Source organism: Ixodes scapularis, unplaced genomic scaffold (genome assembly GCF_016920785.2).
Source record: "Ixodes scapularis isolate PalLabHiFi unplaced genomic scaffold, ASM1692078v2 PGA_scaffold47__10_contigs__length_4178495, whole genome shotgun sequence".
Classification (NCBI taxonomy): domain Eukaryota; kingdom Metazoa; phylum Arthropoda; class Arachnida; order Ixodida; family Ixodidae; genus Ixodes; species Ixodes scapularis.
The window spans coordinates 1832326-1858724 of NW_024609876.1; the positions used below are offsets into that span (position 1 = coordinate 1832326).

The window sequence follows — 26399 nt, forward strand, 5'->3', positions numbered from 1 at the left end:
CTGTCTCTTATTGTATCGCATGATGCGCTGTGACGCGAACGCGCGGCAGGGTTTTTTCCGGGTAAACAGCGTTCCACGTCGGCGCCAGTCGTGATGAGGCCACGCCGGATGAAACTTCCACTCCTGCGGCCGACACCCTAGGCCGTAGGGTGAGTGGCGGCACTCGAAGCACTCGATGATTCCGGGCCACGATGACGAGAGTTGCTGATATATAGCGCGCGTTAGCCACTCATATTTAAAAGGGACCCACTGTTCCGAGAGCAGCGGCGCTGTCAGAGACAGACAAAACTGCCCGATTTGCAGCAGGGCGGTGTTGGATATACACGTTCCTCCCAAAATAAAAACTAATGCTCGTTTCTCGTTCCTCCTCCACCCTGGTACAAGTTCCCGTTACAAGTGGTTAAAAAAAAACATTCCCGTTACTTTTTTTTTTTTTTTTTTGTAAGGCTGGAATGGGTCGTTGTTTTAATTAACGTTGCGTTTGCATATTTTAATCAAATATTGTACCGGATTACTTGGGGAGTAAAATAAGGCGAGCGACTCCACATATCTCCATTAAACTCCGTGACCAGTCGCCACGATGCGTTCCAGTTCTTTGTTTTTGAACGTCTGTCGGACGTTTCTCCATCCGTCAGAGCCGGGGGTTTCGCCAATAAAAAGCCCGAATGTCTTCTAAATTTATGTAAAATTACAAAAAAGAGTGCCCTTTCTCCCGCCGTTCCCTCGAACTCCTACCGAGTTCCCGTTCCGGTTCCACCGACGCAAAATGGAACGGCGGCCCTCCTCCGTTCCGCCTAAACGGAACGCGTCCTCAGTGCATCGTTCCTTGGAATGCCGTTCCGTACAACACTGCAGCACGGTTGTAAATAGCCAGGCGTACCCGATCGTTATTTTTTTTTCTTTTTTTTTCTCCGAGCGAACCGTGATTATACTCCGTTTCACCTTATGTTGTACCGCAGCGAAGGCTAGAACCGCGAGCTCATAGCGTTGGCAGCTGCCCTTAATGCACGAGAGCTTGGGCCGTCATGATGTGCCCTAGAGCAAGGATCTCGCGCTTGTAGTCTTTCCTGCGGTATATCATAAGGTGAAACAGAGTATAGGGGCAGTTTTTAAGGACGAAGCTCCTTAGGGGCTAGCCATGTCCGTATGTCCGTCCGATGTCCGGCGTCGGGTGCTCGTGCTCCCGTGCTCGTGTAAGGCAAAAAAAAAAAAAAAAAATCCCGCATCTCCACGTGGTGATTGATGTTGATTGGGGCGAAGCTCTGGTGATGCTTGTCTGCGTAGACGGTGAGCCGCAGCATGCCGAGCCTTTCGTTCGTTTTCATCCATGTCAGAAAGAGAATGTGTGATATGGAACGTGGTTATATACGCATTTGAGCATTCGACCGCTGCGTGACATGGATGAAAACGAACGAAGGGCTCGGCATGCTGCGGCTCAGCGTCTACGCAGACAAGCACCACCACAGCTTCGCCCCAATCAGCATCATTCACCACGTGGACATGCGGTTGTTTTCCTTGAGTGAGCCGTCGTTGAGTAAATGAACTTACCCATCGCAACAAAGTTCCCCAGTGTACCGACGTTATAAAAAAAAAAAAAAATTCAGAGTGTTTATAGTCGCTGACAGTTTCAGTGCAATAGATGCTCCAGCGCCAGATTAATTTTTACCTTTGTTAGCTGTTCGTTTGACGCGCAGCCAAGGCAGGTAAAAGGCAACGAGTATGTGTTGGAGGCAGAGCTTGTACTGGATGTTCGGCCAGTCACAGGAAAGTTTTAATAGGTGTGGTGTCTTTAGTCCCCGCTGTTCATGGCGATAACTGGCGCTGCCACTTCGATGCATGCTCTGAAGCACGCGCCCGTAGCGGTAGCGGGCCTTTGAAAACGATCCCTATTTTCATAAAGCTCGGCAGCCGTTCTCAGCGTTAGTTGCGAGGCGTATATATTCCGGCGGCCCCATTTCGGTTAAATATTTTATGTTAGGTTTTGTCCAATGTTGTAAACGTTCCTCCAAAACAGGAATGAAAAGCCATTTTTTCTCAATCTTCGAACGAATCCTTATTACAAGTTCCAACCGTTCGAAAGGAACTCGTTCCAGTTATTTGTCTAAAATTAGGACGTGTCGTAACATTAAAGGGGCGGTGCAACAATTTGCGGACTTTGGCTAATTAATTGCGGGAATTGATCCCGGCCACATATAAAACGAAGGACCGAAAACTATTATTTCCTGCTTGCCCTAGTTTTCATTAAAAAAAAAAAAAAAATTGGTATCTCTGGCACCCCTCAACTCAACACTGAAGCGGCACCAGCTTCGCCTGTGACGTCATTCGGAGTGGCGTTGGTTTCCGGTTGGGTGCTTCTGGCTTCCGTTTCCCCAGCGCTCGCCGGCTCGCCAGGCTCGCCGCTCTCCCGCCGATTCCCGACCAACATGGCGGCATGGGCGGACGGCCTGAGCGGCGTCGAGCGCAAGATGCTTGCGACGCGGCGGGCAGTCGAAGTCGAAGTCGAGGTCGAGACACCAGGAACAATAACGATACCACGCTACTACGGACCACGACCAACGCACTCCGTGGAGCGAGGGAAAGACAAAACGTCCGGGTTGCTCGTGTAGCCGCTGTAGGCACCTCGGGCGTCGACGGATGACGGCGACGGCAGGTTTTGTTGACTTGCGGTAGATGGCGCCACAAATAATTCATACCCTTTTAGCGGCAATATTAGGCTTTCGAAGCGTTTCTGCATGCCTAAACAACAAGATTTTTTAAACTTAACCTTAAATCAAGCTTACAATTGCCTAACACTATCACTTACAAAAACCACTCCGAATGACGTCACACCACAGGTTCCATTTGCGGCCACCATGTGGCCGCAGGTTGGGAAAAGAAGCGTTCTTTATTTTTCGATTACGCAGCGAAATAAAGGTATTTTGGGGTATGGTGGCACTTTTTCTCTTATGCCGAAGTAAACAATATAAAAAATACAAGCTGCACATTCGTTCAGTGTTAAAATCATTGCACCGCCCCTTTAACGTTACGCTTTCGTATATCAATCAAATATTGTGCTTCATAATCCGTGGATAAAAAAAAAAATGTGAGCGCGTGAAACTATTTACATTGAACTCCGTGTCGAGTAGTTCTGGAACATGCCGTTCCAGTTCTTTGCTTTCGACTGTCTCTCGGACACTTCACCATGTCTTGAAGCTGGATGTCGAAATAGTGGATAACCAAAATCCTAGATGCCTACTAAACTCGGGCAAAAATTACCAATAAATAGACAAAAAAAAAAGCCTTTCTTTTTGCCGTTTTTTCGAAAACAGATGGGATTCGCGTTCCAGTCCCGCCAATGCAAGATGGAACGGCGGCATTCCTCCTAGTAGGAACGCGTTCCAGGAACGTCGTTTCTTTGAACGCCGTTCCGTACAACACTGGTTTTGTATATGGCTCTCGCGTACACTGGCGTTGAAAACCTCGAAGAATACGAAGTTTTACTTGAAAAAAAGCAAGTAGCGTGCATTCCTTTTTTTTTTTTTTTTTTTTTTTCTTCTTGGTAACGCCGTCTTTCTCCCCGACTAGTAAATGAGGTGAAATGGAACCTTCCCATACCGATTACGTTGACAATTCCAACGGAAACGCCGAAACTATTTGCAAGTGTTTGTGTTTGTTTAGTCTTTTCGACTTTTTTATGTTACGTTGATCATCATGCACATTAATTATCCCTAGAAAAATACGACATTCCGCGTTAATAGACTTTTAGTTGATCCTTCAGATACTTCCGACACCAAGATAACGATACCGATATGATGCATGCACAGAGGCGGCGGCGGAGCATTGGGTATCGTTATCGAAGTCATCGGAGCGATCTACTAAAACACTCGAATAAGGTGTTACGTACTGGGCTCATTCTGTCTGAGCCGGCGAGCTGATGTATCGACTCGTCTCGTGGACTTTGTTCGTCACCTTTCACGAGGTGGTCCCGGGTCCGCTGTAGAGAAGGACGCTCGCTAAAGAAAGCGTACCCCGGCTGGTTGCGTGCCAGCTGCGCCGCATCCTCGTCCAAGGAGGACCCCTATTTTCCCGCTGAATGGCTCTATTACACCGGGCATCCACCAACACTCGCCGGCCTGTTTCCCGTGCACAAAATAAAAAGAAGTGAGAAAAAAAAAGGGGAAAAAAAAAAGGAAGAGCAAAAAAACATGGAGGCCATAGGGAGACGCGGGCATGAGCCGACGATGAAAGTGGAGGAGGACCCGAGAAGAAGATGGAGGCAGAGTGGTCTGAAAAGACCCATTGGAACGCCGTTAATGAATAGACGGCCACCGAGCCTGTCGTTCGTTGCCACTGTGCTCCGTTATGATGAACCGTATTGGACGCCACGAGTCTTTTCCGACCAGTCATGCGCTGTGACGCGTGTCACGTGACTGGGCGCTCCGCACGCCGTTGCGCCCTTCCCGAAGGTCACGCCATGGCGTGGGATCGGCTTCGATGCTGGTCGCGTCTTCTGCGGTCCGTCCCAAAGGGAAACGGATTATGTTCTTCGTTCACCCCTAAGCTGACAGTGCGGTGGGAGGTACGCGCCCGTCAGACCATGCAACCGTCTTCCTTTTTATCACGTGACCCCACTCCCTGCGCTTGGTTATGGTCGGGACCACGATCACGTGGCGAAAAATGGACGCTTGTCTGGTCCTTCGAGTGCGTGGTGTGACTTCCACCGCATTGTCAGGGGCGAACGGAGTCCGAGGGGTCCTTTCCTTCTCTCCCTCTCTTGTTCTTGTTCGCCCGCAATTCTTTGTGCCGTTTGTGCTCCACCAGCTGATGAAGACGTGTGCGTCTCGAGAGTGCGGCAGAGCGCCGGGGACGTGCCTCAAAGGAAGCGCGGCCGCGTCCTTCGGCCCAACTGGCCTAATGGAAACAAGCGACCGAGGAAATGATCCATATATTCCACCTCGCGGACGGCGAGGAACGAGATGTCCGGGCCAATCGGGTCCCGTCGACGTGGCCTTGGGAGCCGGCGTATATCGGTTCGTTGAGCACGTGGCTATACCGTTCCAACGCTTGGTCATGTACGCGTTACTTGAAAAAGAAAAAAAAAAAGTAATGGATTACAATTACTGTTAGTTAAAACGTTTTCGATTAGATTACCCGAAAAGAAAAGTAATAGACGGATGTCACCAGCCAGTTCGGCTGTCGCCACCGCTGCCGCAATGCATCAAGGGGACTTTAGTCTTTCTGCGCGTGCAGGGCGTTGCCTGTCAACTAAAGTTATGGCATCGTCACGCGTGCGCCGAACGCTTGTTGAGATCGGTCTATTGGCACTTACTTCAGAGATGTTCCGATTACTTCCTTCTTTTCCCTTTTTTTTTATTACATCAGATTTTTAAAACGACACATGTTTATGCCGTTTTTACAAACGGTGGATATTTCGTACCGTTCGCCGTCGACTTAGAATCCCCTAATTTTAAACTACGTATCCTATTTCACCGAATCTGGTAAACCGTCCTCCTGCGGGAGACCTGGTTCGAGGATTCCTCGTAAGAAATGTTACGAAGGGCGCCTTTAGGAAAGGTGAGGGAAGGAAAGTAAGGGTTGCTAATAGTTTTAGTGCTTCCAAAAGTAATGGGATTACTGGTGCGATTACTTCCTAATAAATAGGATCGTATCATTGCATATCACTCAAAAAGTAATCGGTTACACGTGGCCTGATTACTCGTTCCGAGTAGCGTCCGAGTCGGGCTTCAGTATGTGGTACGCTCCGAATTCAGGATCAGCAGATGCGACGAGTCAATTAAGTCTGGGATCTAGTACTGCATTATCCTATACTCTTGATTTTTTTAATCTCCCGCGATACGGTGACGCTCGTTGCATCTCTCGACAAAGCCCGATCTCTGCATCCTCCTCTTGTGAACGTGCGTTATATCGACGCGTCCTTGATTACAATTCCTAATTGGCACGTATCCACTGCCATAGCCTCCTATATACTGACGAAGCCTGGCAGATCGCCACGAGAACGCCGAAATGCGAAAGGTGGAGCGGCAGACAACGGATGAGAGGAGAGCCACGTGACTGGCGCCCCGCTGCGGCGAGACGCCGAAACACACTTCTCCCGAGCGAACAAGTGTTTTTCAGGTCCTCGCCGCTGCAAAAGCTGTGCGCTGACGTCCTGGTTCCCCGACAAATGGCTCTTTGATGCTTTGTGCTTCCAGATCTTCGCGCTCCAAATCTGTGACCGGGCACTCTATGGCTCCGTCGTCGAACTGCCAGGCTTCGTTAGTATAGAGGAGGCAAAGACACTGCGCAACACGGTTAGCGCGAATTCGTGCGATTGCTGGTTTCGTTCTGTTTCTCCCCCGGAATCATGCAGAGGGGTGTCGTGGAAACTACTTGTGTGAAAGTAATGGCGGATGGGTGACACTAACGTAAACAGAAAAAAAAAAATCTGATGCCCTCTGGTACCTTTTTTTGAAATAAAATGCGAAAAAGCCAGATGTCGCGTTTGTGCTAACATTGTCGCGCGGCGTATTTTATCCGGCATATTCTTGCAGAGGAATTCGTGTGTTTCTCTGGACGTTACGTGTACCGACGTTGGGGAAAGTGTCAGCAGTGGGTTGTATACCTGCCAGCACGTATGGCTATTCGACCCAACAGTATAACCCTCGTCAAAATTATGAAGAGCTGAACGTTCTGCTTAAAGCAATGGTCGCAATGGGCACTATTCGAATTTCGTCATATATTAGATGTGACGGCGCGTTGGGCAACAAATTTACAAACCTTGGCTCGGCCAGACCTATCCAGAGTTTTTCAGCAAAATCAAATACTCGTCGAAAAAAAAAACAAAAAACAAAAAAACAAAGAACATCGCACCGCAGAATTGGCTTCTAATCGAACGCCGATTAAAAAAAGTAACACGTGGTCTAACTGTCCAAAGTCTTGCTCATTCGTCTCTTTGGGTAAGTGCCAAATGCTTTCGGAAACAGCTACTACACCGAGCCGGCAGATACGCATTGACGGCATCGTCTTTTCAGCAATATTGCAGTTTTCAGCGCTTTGCAAAAAAGCACCTGAATTTTTTTTTTTTTTTTTTTTGTAAGGGATTTTTTAGGTTTACGCAGATACCCCGCAAAATTATTTGCAAATAAAGATGATTTTACGGCGACAATCATTATTTTGTTAGACCTCTCTGCAGATCCCGAGCAGACATTCGTGTACGTCAGGACCGGGCAATTTCTCCCCGAAATTTTGTGAGGAAACACTTTGACGTCACGTGGTATTATGACGTCGCGCAATACCATGTTTACTGAACAGTGTGATTATGTGCGTACTGCGAGAAACTGAGGGAGAGGGAATTATTGGAATGACTGTAGTGGGTTGACCCGAATGCTAGCTGGTCTTCGTGTGTATGCTCACTCTTCGAAGGCGTTCAAGGAGTGAGTAGATACAAAGGCAGCTATAGCTTTGCGTCCGCCCGCTAATCCTTCCAATCAGGGCTCGCTGCTTCCCCGCGTACTCTGATCACCTCCTCTCCCTCAGTTTCCCGCCGTATAGTGAGTTTGCAGTCATAGGCTCCTCTATACTCGCAAAGCCTGTCAGTTCGACGATGGAGCCGTAGAATGCCCGGTCGCAGATTTGGAGCGTGAGGATCTGAGCACAGAGCATCGAAGAGCCATTTCTTGGGGAACCTGGATGCCAGGGCACAGCTTTTGCAGCGGCGAGGACCCGAAACACACTTGTTCGCTCGGGAGAAGTGTGTTTCTGCGTCTGGCCGCAGAGAAGCGCCAGTCACGTGGCTTTCCTCTCATCCGTTGTCTGCCGCTCCAACTTTTCCATTTCGGCGGCCGCTTCTCGTGGCGATCTGCCAGGCTTTGTCGCTGTATCTAGGAGGCTATTGTGCAGCGCCTCGGCCGTCTCCTCCGTTCATTTGCGAGACGCGGCGAGGAATAACCGGGAATTCGCTTCGTCTTTTCGGCGTTTCTGGGCGTTCTTTGTCGGTTGACGATGGAAGGAAATTTGGCTAGGCTAAAATAAATGACGTCTAATTCATTTTCGCCCTGCCCGAGTTTCCCCTGGTATAGAAAGTGGCTCCTACAGCGTAACACTGGGACGAAGTGGCGCGGCGGCAAGAGCAGCAGCAGCGACGGCGTCCGCGAAACCGCCCTGAGCTTGTTCCCAGGCTTCCTAATCGATGCCGGGCTTCGTGTGCGCGTGCCGGTTATTAATGAACGCCGCAGTCTGGGGGCTGTTTTCTTTCCCGCCGCTCTCCGCCGGTGTCGCTGGCTTTGCGCGTCGGCGACAGCTGCGTAATTCGCCGGCCTTTCCTATAGCGCCTCCGGTTTCGGCTACGCGTAATCGCGGCTATGTGTGCGATGCCCCGCATTGCGGTCACGGTGAATATAGTACACCTGATCATGCTTCGTTTCACCTTAAAGGGGCCGTGCGAGGATATTGAGTAGGTCTGTTTCTCTCTTTACACTAGCTTACTGGCTCGGGGACAACTTTCTGTGGTAATGAAGAGAAAGCTAGAAGGGGGAAGGAGGGGGGGGGGGGAGAGGGGAAGGGAGGGGAGGAGGAGGAGGAGGAGGGGGGGGGGGTATATGGAAACGGTGAAGAATCCCGGTTCCATCTGTCTTACTTGTGCGTACACGTTGCGTACCTATTTGTTTGGTTCGTCTTGACAACTTCTGCTTGCTAAACTCCGCGGAAACTCCATGGGGCGAGCTCACGGAAGGTACCGACGATACACTATATACCGACGAGTCGATGCACACGAGAAAGACACCGTGTTTGTGTTGCGGGGAACTAAAAACCCGCCAAAAACTTAGGAAAAAAAAAAACAAAAAAAAAAACAAAGCGAATTAGTTAAAAAAAAAAACTACGGTAATTTTGGTTACAAGATATCAAATGTCTACATTACTATTGTCCATAAAAGACTAGAGCGCACTACCTGACCGCATAGTTTTCATAAAATATTTGTAGCTGCCCGCTTCCTCTCTAACCCTCCCCCCTCCCCTTCCCCCTGTATCGATTTCGGTGTTTTATCGTTTGTTGAAGTTGCGTTGATAGTCTTTCTGAGTAAAAATGTGCTCACCTGTTGTGTACTGCCCTTTTGGTTGTTGTAGGAAAATGAACAATGATGATGATATCCTGACTAATATAGTAAAATTATGAAATCAAAGCTAAAAAAATTATATATAAAATTATATTTTTTTTTAATTCGTGAATTTCGACCAGCAAATACTTTGGGTTGAACTGCTGCGAAATGAAACGGCGTGCTTCGGCTCTGTTGCTTTGGCTTCATTGCCACAAAAAGTTGACCCCGAGTGTAAGTGGGACCCAAGTTCTCACAGGCTACGCCACCCTGAGCCCCCCGCTCCATAGCTTACTTTTTCATATATAGAAGTCAAAACAAAACAAACATCGTATAGGAAATCAGTGAGAAAACCAACATGACAAAGTAGGATACAAAATGAAACAAGTCTCATAATCGATTCATTCGTTTTCATCCCACTTTAGTTCTGTATGTTATTATTAAAAATATTGAAAAAAAAATAATAAAAGTGGGCGTTTTTTTATTTTAGTTTTCCTTTTGAAAAAGTTACATCTTGCCGCTAAATCCACGCACCCAATTTACCTTTGACTGCCTGTCATATTTGCGTACGTGTCTTACAGTCACTGTCATGGCGGACGATCGAACAGCAGTTCAATTAACTGCCCCAAACCAGGAATTGACAAGACTTGCGTTATGCAAAGTAAAACAAGAAGTCAAATTAGTCGTTAGTTGTTTATACAGCAGGAGATTATTAGTCTGCCGGAACATGGCGACATTTTTACCCACTGTAAATAAGCAATTTAGCCACTGCGGTACAGCCGCTAGCCTGGGGTCTTTAACGTGCACCACGCAGTAGTGATACACGACCGCACGCCGGTACGATGCTCATCCAGATCGAAACGGGCAGGTATTGAACCCAGGATCCCTAGGTTCTGCAGCGCGAGCTTTCGCTCCACGTTCTCCGAGCTGGTGTGGGCTAGCCCACTCGGCCACCGATCCCCAGTTCTTATCTGTATCCCTTTGCTACTGTTTTCTTTTTTCCTTTTTTTTTTTAAATTCGGAATTATGTTGCCCCCTTCCTGTATTTATACTCAGCAGGAAGGGTGCCCTGGAGAAAGAGCTTTTCTTGAGGCTTATTGAGGCGGAGCTGGTTCCACCGGGGATGTTTAATAAGTTAAAAACCAACAAGCTCAGCTGATTCCCGTATTTAAGTACTAGAAGTCCGTCGCGTCCGTCATTTCTCGATTTAGGTTCCTTTTCGTGTGAATTTTGTGCCCTCAACGTCTGCCGACCTGCGTGCCTTGTTTCTTGTGGTTCATAAGTACCCCGCGTTCGTAACATAAAATACACTATAGCTCAGCGACATACTCGAAGTGGCTGAACGAGCATCGAAAGAGGACGCTGCAGAGTTGACTCGAGGATATGCCAATCGCTAGTAGCGTCTAGAAGTTACGGTGATGCTCATCTTATGGCTTCCGTCCGTGGCGTCATGACCACGATTTGCCTCGCCCTGACGTCACGAGTTGTGATCGTAGCTACTTCTTATTACCGTCATTTGCGAACTAAAAGTTCAATGGTGTGTCGAAAAATTGCGATAGAAGCTTGAAGTCATCGCGTTCATAAATCAACACCTTGAGTGTTGATAGCCTAGCATTACTTAATCCAACTTCAAGACGTTACAGCGGGCGTCTGGCCAATCCTGAATGGCGACTACAGCGACGCGTTTGGTCGCGCGCGTCGCCAATAGAAACGATAACTTTGGTCATCATCCATATTGGCTCGAACCGATCCGAAATATCGGTCACGGTCTCATCATCGGACATTGTTTGTCCCGCATCATGTAGAGGCCACTGCGTGCCAATTAGGACATTCGCGAGATTAAAGATCGTGCGTACATGGAAGAAAGATCGTGCGTACATGGCTGTGATGTATTTGTTTTGTTTTTGTTTTGTATAAATTTTTACTTTGGAGTGAAATTGTATCATTCCTCATTTATTTGTTTTTGCTACCGTTGCTGCCAAAAGGGTGGCATGGTCCCGTCAGGCATTTTTGCCTTTTGCCATGTCCCCTGGGACATCTCTGTACCGTTATGTCTTAAATAAAAAAGTTATCAATCAATCAATCAATCAATCAAAATCAACACCTGCTAGATATTAGGCCCCGTCATGCCGGCTTTTCTACGTTATTTCCCGATTCCCGCGTGGGGTGTTCCTATTGGACACCGGGGCTCTATCACTGTTCGGCTTGGGTTCGTATTCTTATTGCTTGAATACGACTCCCATATACCTGTACTCCGCGGTGGCCTCCACTAGATGACGTAGAAATCTCTGCATCACACGGCCTTGTTAGCAAGGAGGTGTGGTTAGGACGGATCCGGCGGCGGTTCTTCCAAGTTCCAACTCTGCTCTGTCTCCGCGAGAGTTGAAAGAGTCACAGTCGTGATTCGCGTGAACGGTCTCGTAACGGCTTCCGCGCCGTAGTACCCCGGCGTGTCCCCGGTCACGGTCGAACTCCGGCCGGAGCAGCCTGCCCCGGCATGCGCTCCGTTGCAAACGTTTCCCGACTTTGCGATCGCCACAGAAGATCTTCCTAACCAACTCAGGGCAGTCCACTTTTTTGTTTATTTGATTTTAAAAGTAATGCCGCGTGCCCACCGCTAGACCAACGCGAAATTGCGTGTTTAAAGCGCGCTAGTTCGAGCGCTCGTGGAGTGTCGGAAAGGCCTCCTCAACACCTCGACGCACCTCGACAGCTGTCGAAATTAATTGGGGCGCTGTGTTTCTTCTGTGCGCACGGGCCCTCGAAAGATCCCGGTCACGACCGCTTCGTCTAATAATTACCGGGCGCCGCAGTTTCTCCGGAGGAATTCATTAGCGATATCGATCTTAAGTAATGAGTGCTAGCTTTTGCACTTTGCTGGCTGGGAGCTTTCTTTAAATCCATGCTCGGGCGGTTTTTCGAGCTATTTGAACGAAGCACGTATTACCCCGGAGTTACACTGCTTATCCAGCATACAAAAGACAGTCTGCATAGAGATTCGAACGCGAGCCACCGCGAGATCCGTGCTTCGAATGCCGCATATCATTGAGGTCAAGGAGGAAACATAACACGCGGCATTCGAACCACGGATATTGCGGTGACTCGTGTTTGTAGACTTGCCTTTTGTATGATGTGCGAACAGTGTGACCCCGGACTTATGAACACCGATGCGCTACTGTTCTCGGCATACTATTATTATCTGTTAATGCAATATATATATTGAAAAAAAAAAGTTATGTTGAAAACCTGCATTCAAATGTTTCGCGTTCTCCAATGGGGGGACGTCACATGATCTCCAGTGGGATGACGTCACATCGAGCAGGCAGTCAGTGGGGTTACGTCACAAGCCGGGAGGCAAATGGGTGGTTCAAAATTTCGCCGGAGAGGGTTTTTTGGCGCTGCCTTTACGATGCGGCTACTTAATACCACTTGTAACAAAACTAGAAATAACAAAGTAGTTGGGTGTACCTTTAGCGTGAAACAAAGACATGATGATTCATTCGTATACACATAATGCACCCAGTCGAAGCCAATACACAATCATACGTATCCGGGTGGGAACTGAGGGGGAGGGTAAGACTGATAAAAAAAAAAAGAAAAAGACTGGCTGATTGAAAAGAAACAAAAAATAGGAGTGGGTAGATCTCAAGGCATCTAGCATTGAGGTCTACCCCCTATCCTGCCAATCAGAAGTCGGCGTCCTTCTGACGTCAGCGCAACCCCTGCGCAAGTAGCAGACGACTTGCTTTTCGTATACCCACTTTACGATGGACCGCAGAGCCATCGAAGCCAGTTCAATGCCGTGTGAGTCTGATCCCCGGGGACGTGAGCAGCGCCGTGAAAGGAATGTGGTCACGTGACCTGTTCTCGGCGCTGGATTGGCCGGGAGGGCTCGTGGCGCCTGCTCCGGTTTAAGGTACGAAACGGAGTGTAAACAGTTGTTCTATCCGCTTTGCTTTGGTGTGGGAGGAACGCGTTTGGAGATTGGATCCGTCGCGAGAACGGACGAAACATTACTTTGGAATACGGGGGTTGAATTTGGAAATTTCGGGTTCGATTCAACGAACACACCAGCCTTTCTTAAAAGATTGGGTCGTCGGATAAAACAAAACGATGCTTTTGGAGTGTGAAAGGTATACGTCTTGACAAGGTAACATATATGTAATCTAAAATCGACCTACATACGAGGGTGGTCCGATAATTACTTAGCCTACAAAAGAAAAACGAAAATTTTGAAAAAGTGGCGATTTATTTTTTAATATAGTCTCCTTTTAGTTCGATACACTTTACCCAGCGGCGCTCCAACTTCTTTAACCCATCTAAAAAATACGTTTTCTCGAGGTCTGCGAAGTAGACTTCCGTGGCGGCGATGACCTCCCAATTCGACACAAATTTCTGCCCGGCGAGTGACTTTTTCAAGTTTGGAAACAAAAAGAAGTCGCACGGGGTCAAATCTAGAGAATACGGTGGATGGGGCAACAGTTCGTAGCCCAATTTGACCGATCTGGCCGTGGCGAGGGCGGAGGTGTGAGCCGGTGCGTTGTCATGGTGGAAGAGCACATTTTTCTTCGCCAAATGGGGCCGTATTTTCTGCAATTCGATGTCGAATCGGCCAGAAAATTCGGCATAGTACAGCCCTGTGACCGTTTTTCCCTTCTCCAGGTAGTCGATGTAGATCACACCTTGTGAATCCCAGAAAACGGTGGCCATCACCTTTCCGGCCGATAGGACATGTAGTTTTCGCCTTCTTCGGAGCACGTTCGCCGAGCGAAGTCCACTGTTTCGAGTGTTCCTTGGTCTCTGGTGTGTACCACTGAATCCATGTTTCGTCGACGGTCACGAAACGACGCAGAAACTCCTTTTGATTGCGCTTAAACAGCTTCAAACACTGCTTTGAAGTGGTCTCACGGTTGCGCTTGTTGTCCGGAGTGAGCAAACGCGGCACCCATCGCGCCGACAGCTATCTCATGCCCAAAATTTCATGCAGGATATAACCCACGTGGTCTTTTGAGATGACTACTGTCTCAGCTATCTGGCGCACCTTCAATCGGCGGTCTGCCAATCCGAGATCGTGGATTTTTGTCACATTATTCTCCGTGGTAGCCGTTTTCGGGGCACCTGGGCGTGACCCATCAAAAAACCGACGTGCGACCACGTCGAAACTCGTTAAACCAATTTTTGACGGTTACCATCGAAGGAGAAGAGTCACCGTACACAGCATGCAAGCGCTCTTTGAATTCACTGCGCGATTTCAATTCCAAAAACAAGAATCGAATCACCGAACGATATTGCTCTTTTTCCATTTTTCTAAAAATCGCGGACACGCCCGCTTCCACATGCGGTCAAAACAAAACTACGAGTCCAATTCGGTTGAAATTTCATAGTAGCCGTCTACGAAAATGTACTACACAAAAACAAATTTCTCTTACGATAGTGGCGCCATCGAGCGGTGAGGCTAACTACTTATCGGACCGTCCTCGTATATCCACATAAACGGTAAAATTAAAGTTAGTATTGCTCCGCGAGGATCGAGCCGGATTTTTTTTTAGTACGGTTCTTGAGATGAAAACGAGTATAGGTGCATTTAGTTTCTTGTCCCCCACGCAGCCGATCGCGTGACCTTTAAATCGCAGCTTGCCGCTATTTTCACCGCCGGGAGAGATACGCGCATTAAGAAGGGTGAACGGCCTGCATTTTTAAGGTTATGATTAAGATGAAATTAATGCAAAGGTGCGAGCAAGCTGGACAAGAATGGCAATAATCGTCCCCGGAGAAGAGGAACAAATGGGACAGAGGACAAACACACCGGCAAACCGGCCCTGGTTTGTACGGCCCGAGGATTCCTCCCTCTCCCTCAGGTCGCGTAGTTGACCTCACAACGCCACTTCGCAAAAGCATGACGTTCCCGTCATGTGACGCTTCCTTGGGGGAGGAATCCGCGGACTTTCTCCTTCGTGGGAATACCGTTTCAACAACATTGAACTTTAATTCTGTTTATTTTGTTTCTATTCTTCTTTTTTTTTTTTTTTTGTGAAAGAAGCAGCAAAGGAGCAATGTTCACTCTGGCCGCGAGCACCTCTTTGGTAGCTGGAAATTCCAAGAAAGAAGTAGACGAACCTCTAATGAGTCCTAGTCCGGGGTAAAAGTATTTGAACGCCGAACGCTTAAGAGTCCTTCCGCACGCGTGCGACATCCCACCCTACCAACTATATCGCGAGCGAAAATTGAAGGTATGAGTTGGACGACGGAGCTTGTGGAGTGTGAGCGTGTCGACAAGTTCGTTCGTACACAAAATGATCCCCTAAGCCCTCTTCGTGTAAAAAAACAAAAAAAAAACATAAAAATAAAGGACGACTCGGTTTTCCCCGATCATTTATTTTTCCGTTTATTCCTTTTTTTTTTTTTTATCCGGAGCATGAGCCCTTTTTTGGTTCGCCTGGTCGTCGCGATAGGCGCTGAGGCGTGAAATTACGCACGACGTCTTGGTATACATGTGGTGTAGGCCGCGCAGCGTCGACTCCTCCATACTCAAGTTTACCTTAGGATGGACCGCCGTGGACGCTGCGGAGCCAGTCAAAGTACCACGTGGCTACGCGCCTCTTTTCGAGGGTCACGTGCCATTCACACTGCGTTGGATTGGCTAAGATGGCTAGTAGCATCCGCTGCATCGCGAGGTGAACCAAGAGTGAATAGAAGATTCAGGCCGCAGGCCGGTGTCGGCTGGTCGCCTCTTATCTACGTTTACTGGTTGCTTCGAAACGGAGAGCTTCGGCCGGACCCCACAGCAATCGGTGTGTTCCGGCGTGACGACTTTTCAGGGTGTGCATGTCGAGAACACAAAATCCAAACGTGAAAAAACGTCTTAGTTTTTTCTCTCTCTCTTTTTTTTTTTTTGCGTTCCCCAAAAGGCGGTGAGTGGTCCTTAGTAAAAAGCTAGACACTACGAGTGCGTTCTAATTTTTTGTCGCGCGAAACACATCGGAAAGTGTCCATAAAGTATTCTTTGCTAAAAGTTTATTTGAACGTATACTTTCAGCATGCGTACCTTAGTTGCCAGACTGGATCGACGCGCTTGCCGCGCCGATAAATGCGAGGCGCAGAGTATATACTTCAGATATTGGAAGTATGTTATATATAGAAGCTTTAATTTAACCAGTTCGTTTAAATAAGAAAACACGGAATTAGTATGCTTTCAACGTATTGCTTTTTTGTCCAGTAGGTGCTGCAACTGATGTGATTGCTGCACCATTCACGCCATACAGTACGTCAGTGGGTTCCTACCTCCTGTTACATTCCACAATGTGCCAGGAAATGACACTAGCTCTGCGGCCAAGTGTAATTCTGCCTTCAGCGTTACCGAAACTAACACAGCTGAGGCCCCGTTACACTGCCTGGTTGTTAGTGATGACTCGTGCAAATTGCCCGAAATTTCGATTATCGCTTCGGATAACTTACTATGCGATTTCATATTCGTTCTGGCAGTTCTCAAAAATTACGCAATCTTTTTATTGTGTCTTGGGCGAGTTTTGTTAGCTCTGTTGAGTGCGCTTCTTGCCGCGCACTGGTGTACTGTGGTGAAGCGGTACTCGCGGAGTAGACAGCTTCGGAGCTTCTTGGGAAGGCAAAATCGCTTTTCTGCAGCTCGTGACCTGAGCTTTAATGTATCTCACCCCCTCTGTTTGTCAATGAGCACTTGTGCCCTCCTTTCAAAAGAGCAATTGGGATGACCTAAGGTAAAAAGCGGGAATGCCGATGGCACTTCGTTTGTGTTCGAAACTGCAGAATAATGGCGCATAGATCGGTTGGCACTCTGGTTGGCACAATTTGCCGTGAAGACGATCTTGCCCAGATTTGTTAGCCGATTATAAAGCCGGTACCTTATTGTTGTCGTGTTTCTTTTTTTTAATTTCTCTCTTATCCACTATTATTAAATTTTCCTTTATGATATACAAAAAGATAAACTTGTGTAGATGCAAAAGATAGTTATGTTTTTCATCTCAGTGCCCGTTCAATAAGAAAAAGAAAAGATGACATTGTCGTTTTTTTTCTTGTTTTTAAGTGTGTGAAGTTAACTTTGACGTTATAATGTTTTCTGAAACGTGGTTTCAGCCCGATAAGCGTATGTTAGTTTTACCAGGCCACGATAACTTTTATCTGAACAGGAGTGAGCGGAAAGAATGAGAGGTTTCGAAAATGGTTGCGAAAGCCATTCAATATGAAAGGCTAGCCTCATTCTCCGAGATCACTAGTGATTATGAAATTTTGAGCTCACGATGCAAAAATAAACTTTTATCCGTAGTTTATATTTGGAAACAAAAATGGCTGTAGTTGCTGACAGAGCGAGAAGGCCAGGCTGTGTCTTGCTCGCTCTCCCCAGTCTCAGGTTTACAACTATGCTCAATTTACACCAGCAATCCTGCACCTTCACCATCGCTTCATAAAAACTCCTCGCTGCCGTTCTCCTCTCGTCTAGGACTATGTCGCAACATTCTGTCCCTGCCGTGTGTGCACCTCTCTTCATAACGGAACAGCTCATTCAGTGGGAAAGCAAAGGGCCACTGTCTCCTAGTTGGACAGGCCAGACCACGAAAACACGGTTTTCGCAGTGCTATGATTAAGAATAGGCTTGTGCTTCGACCGCTGTTCTTGCTGCTCTAATAGACTTTTGGTTGCTCCAAAAAGTGGCCAGGATGCATCCAAAAGCCGAGATTGTTATTAGGCGGCACAATAATTCGATTTGTTTTTATGAAGAATACAAGAAGCAATAAATAACCACTCCTCATTTCAAAAATACCCAAAATTATTACCCGTATTTAATAAAAATAAAAAAAAATAATAAAATAAATAAAACTTGGCCTGCACAGGGATCGAACCTGTGACCTTCGCGTTATTAGCACGACGCTCTAACCGACTGAGCTAGCAGGCCGCGGTGATCTTGGACACGTTCCAAGTCTAGGTTATGCCTGTACGTCCCAGAGTATTGCGAAGTCTTGGCAGCCGGTGCGTGTCTTGCATCTCACTCGTATGCGATTCCGCTACGGATTATACCATGGAGTAAATCAAGTAATGAGCGTGTTGGTAGGGTCATGAGTCAAAATAAATAATAAACTCCTATTTTTTTTTTAATCGATGTTATTTGAAAGACACGCCTGCTTCCTCTGTCTTACATATATTTATATGTTCGTAACAATCATTTGAAGAGAGTCATTTTGATATACTTTGCGTAATTTTATATGGGGTAGTTTGTTGGTAAATAGTTTGTTAATGTGTCTCTAAAACATGTTTTTTGCTGTGTACATTTTTTTTTTCAATGGTAATCGTTTTTTGTCATTTTTAGTATTCTGTATGCATGTCGTGAACATATAGAATTAGTAGAAAATATGGCTACTTTGTGCATGCTTCGGGGTGAACTTTATTGGGCTGCGCAAATTTCCATAGCGAAACCTTGGTAACCTCCACGCTCTCGAGGAGCTTCGAAATTCTATATCTCGGGACAAAATTTAAATACGGCTTTATCATTTTTTTTTATAATCATTAAAAAAAAAAGACTTGAATCATTATTGCACGGTCTGAAGTAGCAACGCCCTCTAGTATTCTGTATCGGCGCTTATGGTGTTTGGTCCATGTTTCGAAGTAGCCCATTGAACCTTGGCCATTTATCCCGTAGGATTCGCCGGGCTTTCTATTGACTGATACCCAGGTGCCTTTCCGAGGTCGCGGTCGAGGCGCCGGTCGGCCCGTCGCCCCTTCCAAGAGCCGATTGCCGATAGGCGGTGTATCTCGGCGATAAGGTACGGGTAAACACGGCCAACGTGAAGTCGAGATAGCCGAGGTGCCGATACGGTTTCGCATTCCGCGTGTGCCGAGGTGTCGTGGTCCTACGCTTTTATCCGCGCGATTGATTTAGTTAGTGGCAGCACACGCAGAGAGACGACGGGCGACGTGACGGAGCACCTTTGCTGCTGCTTGATTGGCTCCCCTCGGGTCGTCGGCTGTGCTTGAGCTTATTGTGAAACGGAGTCGAATATAGGCTCGATGGAGTCTCGGGTAGCTGTTGACCTTCGAGGTGTGGTACGTCAATGCCACGGCGGCATCCTTCATGTACGCTGGCAGCGAGAAGACTGATTCTGCTTTTTATTTCAATTAGAGTTTGACTAAGGTTGAACGCGTGCAACAGACTTTTTTTTTTTTTTTTTTTGCAAAGCGTGAAGCGCCGTCCGTGGAACCGAAAGGGATGCCGGGAACTAGCTGTATAAAACCGGCTGTAGCGGACGACGGAGAGGCGATTTTTGGATCGGAGCTCCTCGGTGAATGGGTAAGGAGGCTGGAACGACGAGGTGACAAGAGAGCGAGAAGCTTGTAAAAAAATGTACATGGTCACTAAGCCGTGGTCAGACGGCTCACACGTCGTACAAAAGCCAGCCGGCAGACACTGTCCGAGGCCTTCCTTGTGTGATGTTAGTGGCTGCAGACATCTTCGAAGCATGTACAAATGTGCTTTGAGCATGCGTGTACGCACACAGTTCCGTCATTATGTCGGCAGCGAACATCTTTTGTATGATATATGAGGAGCTTGTCTGTGTCCTGGTGCCCCAAAATGTGCAGCTCACAGAGGAGCCACAAATGCTACGCATCTAGAGCGCCTTTGGAACAATAGAGCGCCTTTAAAACATATCAGTTTTCTTTTTTTCTTTTTTTTTTTTTTAAGGAACGGCATTTTTTGAAATGCAGAGAGCCGCGAATTCGGAACACCTCCCATGAGTTGAGAAACACTTCACTGAAATCAAAACCCAGCGCACACGGTCGTGGAATTTCTCGTCATTCACGGAGACGCTACGCTGTCCTTGTCTCGCGTGTGGACTTATTTTCTGAGGCAACTCGCGCGCAGGAAAGCAAGAAAAGTTTCCTCAATTTCCGGTGTCGGCGTGCTGCGCGCGAAGCATCTTCGTTCCCGCTCTTGGAGCCCACGGCACGACTGCCCGACCGGGTCCATCTTCGCTTCGTCACAACCTGGCAAATACCGAGCGCTGCGGCCCGCTCTATCCACTCGGAGAGACGGGGCGATGCGGACGCCGCTCCGCGGGAGGACAGCTCTCCGACAATACGTTGCCACGTCTGCTTCGCTCCGAGACGCTGATTGCTACGTCCTTTGTCGGCTTATAGTAATGAAACGGCATAATTATTCCGCTTGCAATTAAGGTGACAGCGCGGTGCAAGCTACGCGCTGGTGGATCAGTCATAGTCAATCTTTCGGCACGTGATCACGAACCCGCCTATTGTCGACTCCAGCGGAACCGACGTCGCGTAGCGGCAACGCCGAGAAGCTGAAGAGAGGGAGTCGTTTTGATTCTATCGTCTGCTATCTCTGCTATCGTTGCTTGATTCTCGTAGGCAGCCTAGAAAGAAACATCGTTTCCCGTAATAAGGTTTTTGCTTCCGCCGTGTCATTCTTACGCACTGGGTAGAAGAAGGTCACTATCGTCGAAAAATCGCTTTGCTTTCATATGCAACACCGATTTTACGCTGCAGTGCAAGGAATTTATGGTCGTCCGCGTGCTGAACGACGAAAACGATTTCCTTTCGTCCGCCATTTTGCTTGACCAGCGCGCCCCCTATGTATAGTTCGCTGGAGTCGCGATCGCGAGCCACCGCGCTTGAAAAGCTAGTCTGGCCACCATGATTGCAAATGCTTTGTTTGATCATTAGGGGAAGAAAATTTACTTAGAAGGCCGGGCGGAATTAAACGTTTGTCTCTTTAGAGTTAGGCTAGGTGGCGCCAGCTACCGCCGGGTATAAAGGGTGTAGCTGTTAACATCCATCCATCCATCCATTGTTAGGCGCCAGTCCGTCAACCGTGGGCACGGCTTAGCGAGGTTCGACTATCGGACGATTTATACGCACACCAGCAACAAGATGCTGTCGCCGATAAACCGTACTTGCAAACGATCCTATGCTTCACGCGCACAGGGTGTGGCCACGTGATAAAAGCGAGGCGGTTGATTGGTCCAACCAGCTCCTAGCTTCCACAGCACCGTCAGCTAGGTGGTGACACGGAGTCCAGTCCGCTTCTCGGCATCTGGGCTTTCTAGTCTCTGGGGGCTTTCCGGAAAAGCGAGCGTCTTGGGCCGAGAGTCCGTGTCCGCACGCCCCGGGCGCCGCTGCTAATGAAACGCCGACGCCGCGGCTTTTTTCTGATTGCAGTCACGGCCCTGGGAACGGTGCTGCGTCCTCTTTCCTTCCGCTTCGGACGGCCTTTTATTTCTCCTTCGCTTCTGTTTCTAGACGCACGTGCCGGGCGGGAGACGCCGAGAGACGTGGCCCCCCCTGGGGAGGCACGTCGTCACGCTTGCTTTACGGAGGACGCCGTGATTAAACCTTTATACTGTACGGTGACCCGTTATTTTGGCTTCGCTCCGCATTGAACGTTCGTCATCGATTTACTGCGCTCATTGTAAAGGACCGTTTTTGGAGCAAACAAAGCGTTTCTTTTGCTTTTTTTTTTTTTTTTTTTTTTGTGCGTGCACTTGGTTGTTCTGGAGCAGAAAGTCAGTAAATATTGTTTTATTATTATTATGATCCCTAGTATCAACGTGGATACGCTACAGTCGCAATTATCGCTCTTCGCGGCCGATACGAGTGACTCGCAAAGTGCATACACACCACAACACTCTTATATAATTCATCGTACTCTGAGGCTTTGACCAGTGCTCCGCTGCTGTTTTGAAAATGTACTATTTAATATATTGTTTTTTTTTTCCTTGTCTCGATGCTGTGGTATTGGGCGGTAGTACCACCCGAAGGAGAGCATCTAATATATGTACGAATATGTTTCGTCTAGATTACATGGGGTATGTTCATCATTTTATGTGGTCTCTAAGGAGGAAATACTCGAAAATATGCGAGTGCATGAACTTGATATTGCCGCGTGCCAATAGCTGAGCCAGCAGCGTGCTCGACTCCCACGCCGCTGGCTGGGGTCTGAACTCCGCCAGCGTTTCTCTCTTTTTTTTATCTTTATTTTGTTTGTCTGCACGACTGGAATATTCCAGACGATTCGAGAATCTTGTTTTCTTGAGCTCGGAAACTTCTAGATACCGACGCGCTTACAAAAGGAACTTCGCGTGGCTGTTCTAGTCAGTCGTCGTTCCGTCGCCGTCAAAGTATGCACGGTCCTTGTTGTTTTATGTTTCTCGGCACAAGTTCGCCCCTTCCGCTCCTGTCATTTGTGACAATATTAAACTTCGTGGACGTCGGCTGCTAGAGAAATTTAGTCTTTCTATTTTATGTTTTCATTCAGGTAGAATCATGTCCTCATACTTCTGCGTTCTATTCTACCGATCGAATGGAACAGAAATCTTGCGCGGTTGCGTGACGCGAAAGATTTTGTCTTTCCGCGGTTTCGTAGCAATGATTCGATTCGATGAGTGCGCGGTTTATTTATCGGCGTATTTTCAAACCCGGTGACATCAAACTTTTCTCAATGCATGCGTACCGGTCAAAGCACGCCGCCATCCTCCGAAGGCGGCGAGAAATTTGACCGGAGTCGCAGTGATGCGCGAAATGGAAGTCTCGTGCCGCGGATCGAAGCGAGGAGCCACCGTCCGATTCCACGTGGAGACCAGAGTTCGGCTGCGCTGCTTTTCTCGGCACTCATCGTTCGATCGCGCCCCGTAATCACGTTCGACCATCGCCACCGCCGCCGCGCCGTGTCGGACTTTGACCGACCGTCGTCTCGGAGGTTACGCCGAGTATTTGGTCGGGCCGTGAGCGGCGCCCTTCCTCTCCAATCAATAACTTGTTAAAAAAATAAAAAAAAGTTGGATTCGGTTGGTTGTACGCATGCGCCTGAACATCGTTAAATATAGGCAGACATAGAAATAGCTTGTTTAAATAATAATAAAAAAAATAATTGGATTCGGTCGGCCGTGCGCCGGCGCCAGGACATCTTTAATTACAGGCAGAGATAATCTATTTAGTTTTTGTGGCTACTTCGAGCTTCCCAAGATATTTCGGAATCACCGAGCCTTACTCTTGCCGGCATGCTATTTATTATCTCTAAATTCAAAATAGCCATCGAGAAAACGGAAAATGACGGTTATGCCAAAACCAATGTTCAAACTTTCCCGCGTTCCCTGTTAGGATGACGTCACATGATTCACACGACGGACTAATCCGCGGACGGATTGATCACGTGACGACATGTCCGCGGTTCGTCCGTCTCCCAAACGCGTCCACACGAGGGAGACGACGAGCAGACGCCAACGAGGACGAACCGAACCTGTTCGACCCCATAGTGCCGCGAAACTCCAACATCGCACCGTGGCACCGTGTTCCAAGAAAGAAATCGGCATTTGCTACCGCGATAAAGAATCGTACGGTGCTGTTCCGTTAAGATCCAGACAAAACACCGTGATATAGGCTTCGCGCGAAGCGCTACTAGCTTTACTAGCCCAAAGCTTGACAGTGACACAGGCATGGTCCTGCTCGAGAAGGGTTCGGCGTAGAAGCGACGAACTGGGCTCGCGGAGGGTCGTTTGGAGATGCCTTCACGCACTCCGCACTCGTGCACAATAAAGCCCCTCGATGTGTTTACGTGTCTTGCAAGTAGCGTCAAATGCGCGAGCGCACGAGGCCCATGTCTCGAGCGGCCCCTGGAAGCAAATGGCGGTGCAGCACTGAGCACTGAAATGAGCGGCCTTTGGAAGCGAATGGCGGCGGAGCACGCGCTCGCGGCACGTGTCCCGCGCGTTTCCACAGCAATGGTTGGCGGTACTTGTAAAAACGGCCTTTATCAAGGGGCTTTAGTGCACAACACTCAAGCACATGCCACAAGAAAAGGTCTTGCTCGGTGAAAGCCTGATCGGACGTGCAAGGATTATCGCGGCGTGGTAGACGAGTTTCGACGGGAGCTTTTTGACAAGGACCCGGAGGAGTACCGGAATCTGCGTCGCGTCAGCCGGACAATGTTTCTGCAGTTTCTTACACGGGTGTAACCATGAATCCCGCGGCAAAATTAACCATCGAACGCACAAAACACAACGATGCGCTATTTTTGTTTTAATCGTCCGAAAAAGAAAAAAAAAAAACAACAAGAAAACATTGTACCGTTGCCACACTAGACGGTTTTCAAGTCGATCTCCCGCCAAAAATCCCCGAGTGAAAAACGCGCTCTACTATATCAGTCCGTGCGTCCGCGGACGAGGCGCGGATCGCAGGAATCGGTGATGCAAAGGTCACGTGGTACACGGTCCGAGGACGAAAATCGCGATTCGGTCCGTCGTGTGAATCGGCTATAGGGAGTATTCACTGGACGCCATATTAGTGGGTGCTGTTTAGAGCGCATGCTCAGAACGAGCTCTCATTAATAGGTTGCTAAGACCGTCAATCTTGATGGTTTGGTATGCACGTTTCAAAAGAACTGTGGAAGCTCGCCATTAGCACACCCAGCAGTCGCGCACACAGCTATGGCCGCCAGAGAATACTCCCTATAGCCGATTCACACGACGGACCGCGAGCTTTCTGCCCTTGCTAGTACAAGCGTGAACGCGCAGGCACTCGCAACCAACGCAAACTAGAAACACAATATTTTGCGTGTTTTTCGTTTTACTGGCGTGCGCTTTCTTAGCATTCCTGTCACACCCTCAAACTTTTTGTGGCCCGTCGGGAACACGCTGTACTGGCCCCATATTCACCCCATAATACAGCATGGATGGATGGACGCTAATGGCTGTACCATTCAAAACAGGCAGTAGCTTGCGCCACCTAGTTAACCCAGAATTTTGCCCTTCTAAACCGATTTGCACCCCCTGTGCATCTGACGTCACGTGCTTAGTGTTGCCACGGGGGTCTTTAAGACCAATATTGTAAGTCAATAACTTCGCGAAAATACTTATTGTGACTTGTAATTTGGCTTATTAGCTCAGACCTGTGTCGTGTGTTACAATAATTTCTAGGCAAATCAGTGGAAAAGAAAATTTCGCCGGAGCTTCCCTTTAAATCGGGTGGCTGCTTGCGCCTCCTAGCCACTTTTTAGTAACAAGAAATAAACAACAGTACACAGAAAATTAAGGTTGGGCCTTTTAGCAGTCACGCTGCAAAGTATTACGATCCACATGACGGAAGCGGCTGTAGGCAACCCGAGTATGCTCGCACCTTCCATCGAACGGATCGACAGACATACACTACTTTGTTCGCATACAGACGGCACCTAGCGGTGGGCGCACGAACTTACTTTGGAGGAGCGTGTGGCCTCCGAGATTGCCAGTGCGCAAGGCTTCCTCCGGGCGAGAGCGAGGTTCAGAAATATGACTTGCGCGCCCCTATTACCGCCACTCGGAGGCTCCCGTACCGAAAAAAGATCGCTTGGAGAGTTTTTGCAATCGAATGGCGGACGCCTCCCGCGCCCATCTCAAGTTTTCTAGATCTACCTGGCAGATGGCGCCAGTGAGCCAGTGGGTGTTCAAGTCGTAAGCGGTCATGAGCGGGCACAGCGTAGTCGACCACTCTTAAAACCACGCAAATATGTGAAACACCCTTTATGCGGGAGCGGTGGGAGCCAAGCGCACATGCTGATCGAGCGGAACGATACCGTCGTCCGGCTCGATTTCCCGACTCTTCGAGAGGTGGGTGACGCTGCGGCCACGGCGCCGACTTCGTTCCATCATCCATGACGCCTTCAGGCAGTGTAGGACGAGGCAGCCGTTGCTACCGGGCTGATCTTCGCGACTGATCGCGACGACGAGACTTGGAAGGGGCGGCACGTTTCGCTGAGGCATTTTAACCTTCAAGCCGCCGTGCCACGTTCATACAAAAGACAGTCTGCGAACACGACTCACCGCAATATCCGTGGTTCGAATGCCGCGTGGCAAGTTTATCCTTGAGCTCATTGCTTGTCATGCGGCATTCGAAGCACGGAAATCGGGGTGACTTGCGTTGGAATCTGTATGCAGACTGTCCTTTGTATGATGTGTAAGCATGTGACCCCGGCTTTAGTGTCCGTATACGCTGCGGATTGCGGGCCTAGCGGGCGCATGCTTAAACCATGCTTCGAAGTGGCGGCACAAGGTCCTCGTAGAAACTCGAATCTCTAGTGTACGGTCTACTGAAAGTCTAATGTTACTTTGAACTTGTAGTTTCAGCTGGCAGCCGTAATCATTTATTTGGAGAGTCGAGCGAAGCAGTTTAGCGGTGGAAGTATCACTCGTGCAGATGGCGCAGTTTGGCCTAAGTAGCATTTTGCGCCATTAAGCGTCCAATCATCATTATCATCATCACTCGTGCAGACCATACACGCAGTGAAGAATGGCGATTTATCTGCAACGAGGTGTCA

General features: G+C 48.4%; 1 protein-coding gene and 1 non-coding gene across 3 annotated transcripts in view; one reads left to right on the plus strand and one right to left on the minus strand.

Annotated features, from left to right (window-relative positions):
* Nucleotides 1-26399, plus strand: part of LOC8030216 (serine/threonine-protein kinase PLK2) — a 317717-nt gene that overhangs the window by 54783 nt on the left and 236535 nt on the right. The window contains exon 1 of one of the 2 annotated variants that reach the window (XM_042293146.1): nucleotides 25556-25692. The exons of the other annotated variant lie outside the window; for it this stretch is intronic. Within the exon in view, the coding sequence (XP_042149080.1) occupies nucleotides 25636-25692 (57 nt within the window). The 5' untranslated portion in view covers nucleotides 25556-25635. Of the gene's footprint in view, nucleotides 1-25555; nucleotides 25693-26399 lie in introns of those variants that run through there. 2 annotated transcript variants of the gene reach the window in all.
* Trnai-aau lies at nucleotides 17923-17996 on the minus strand. Its single transcript has one exon. It is a non-coding gene; the product is annotated as a tRNA-Ile (tRNA).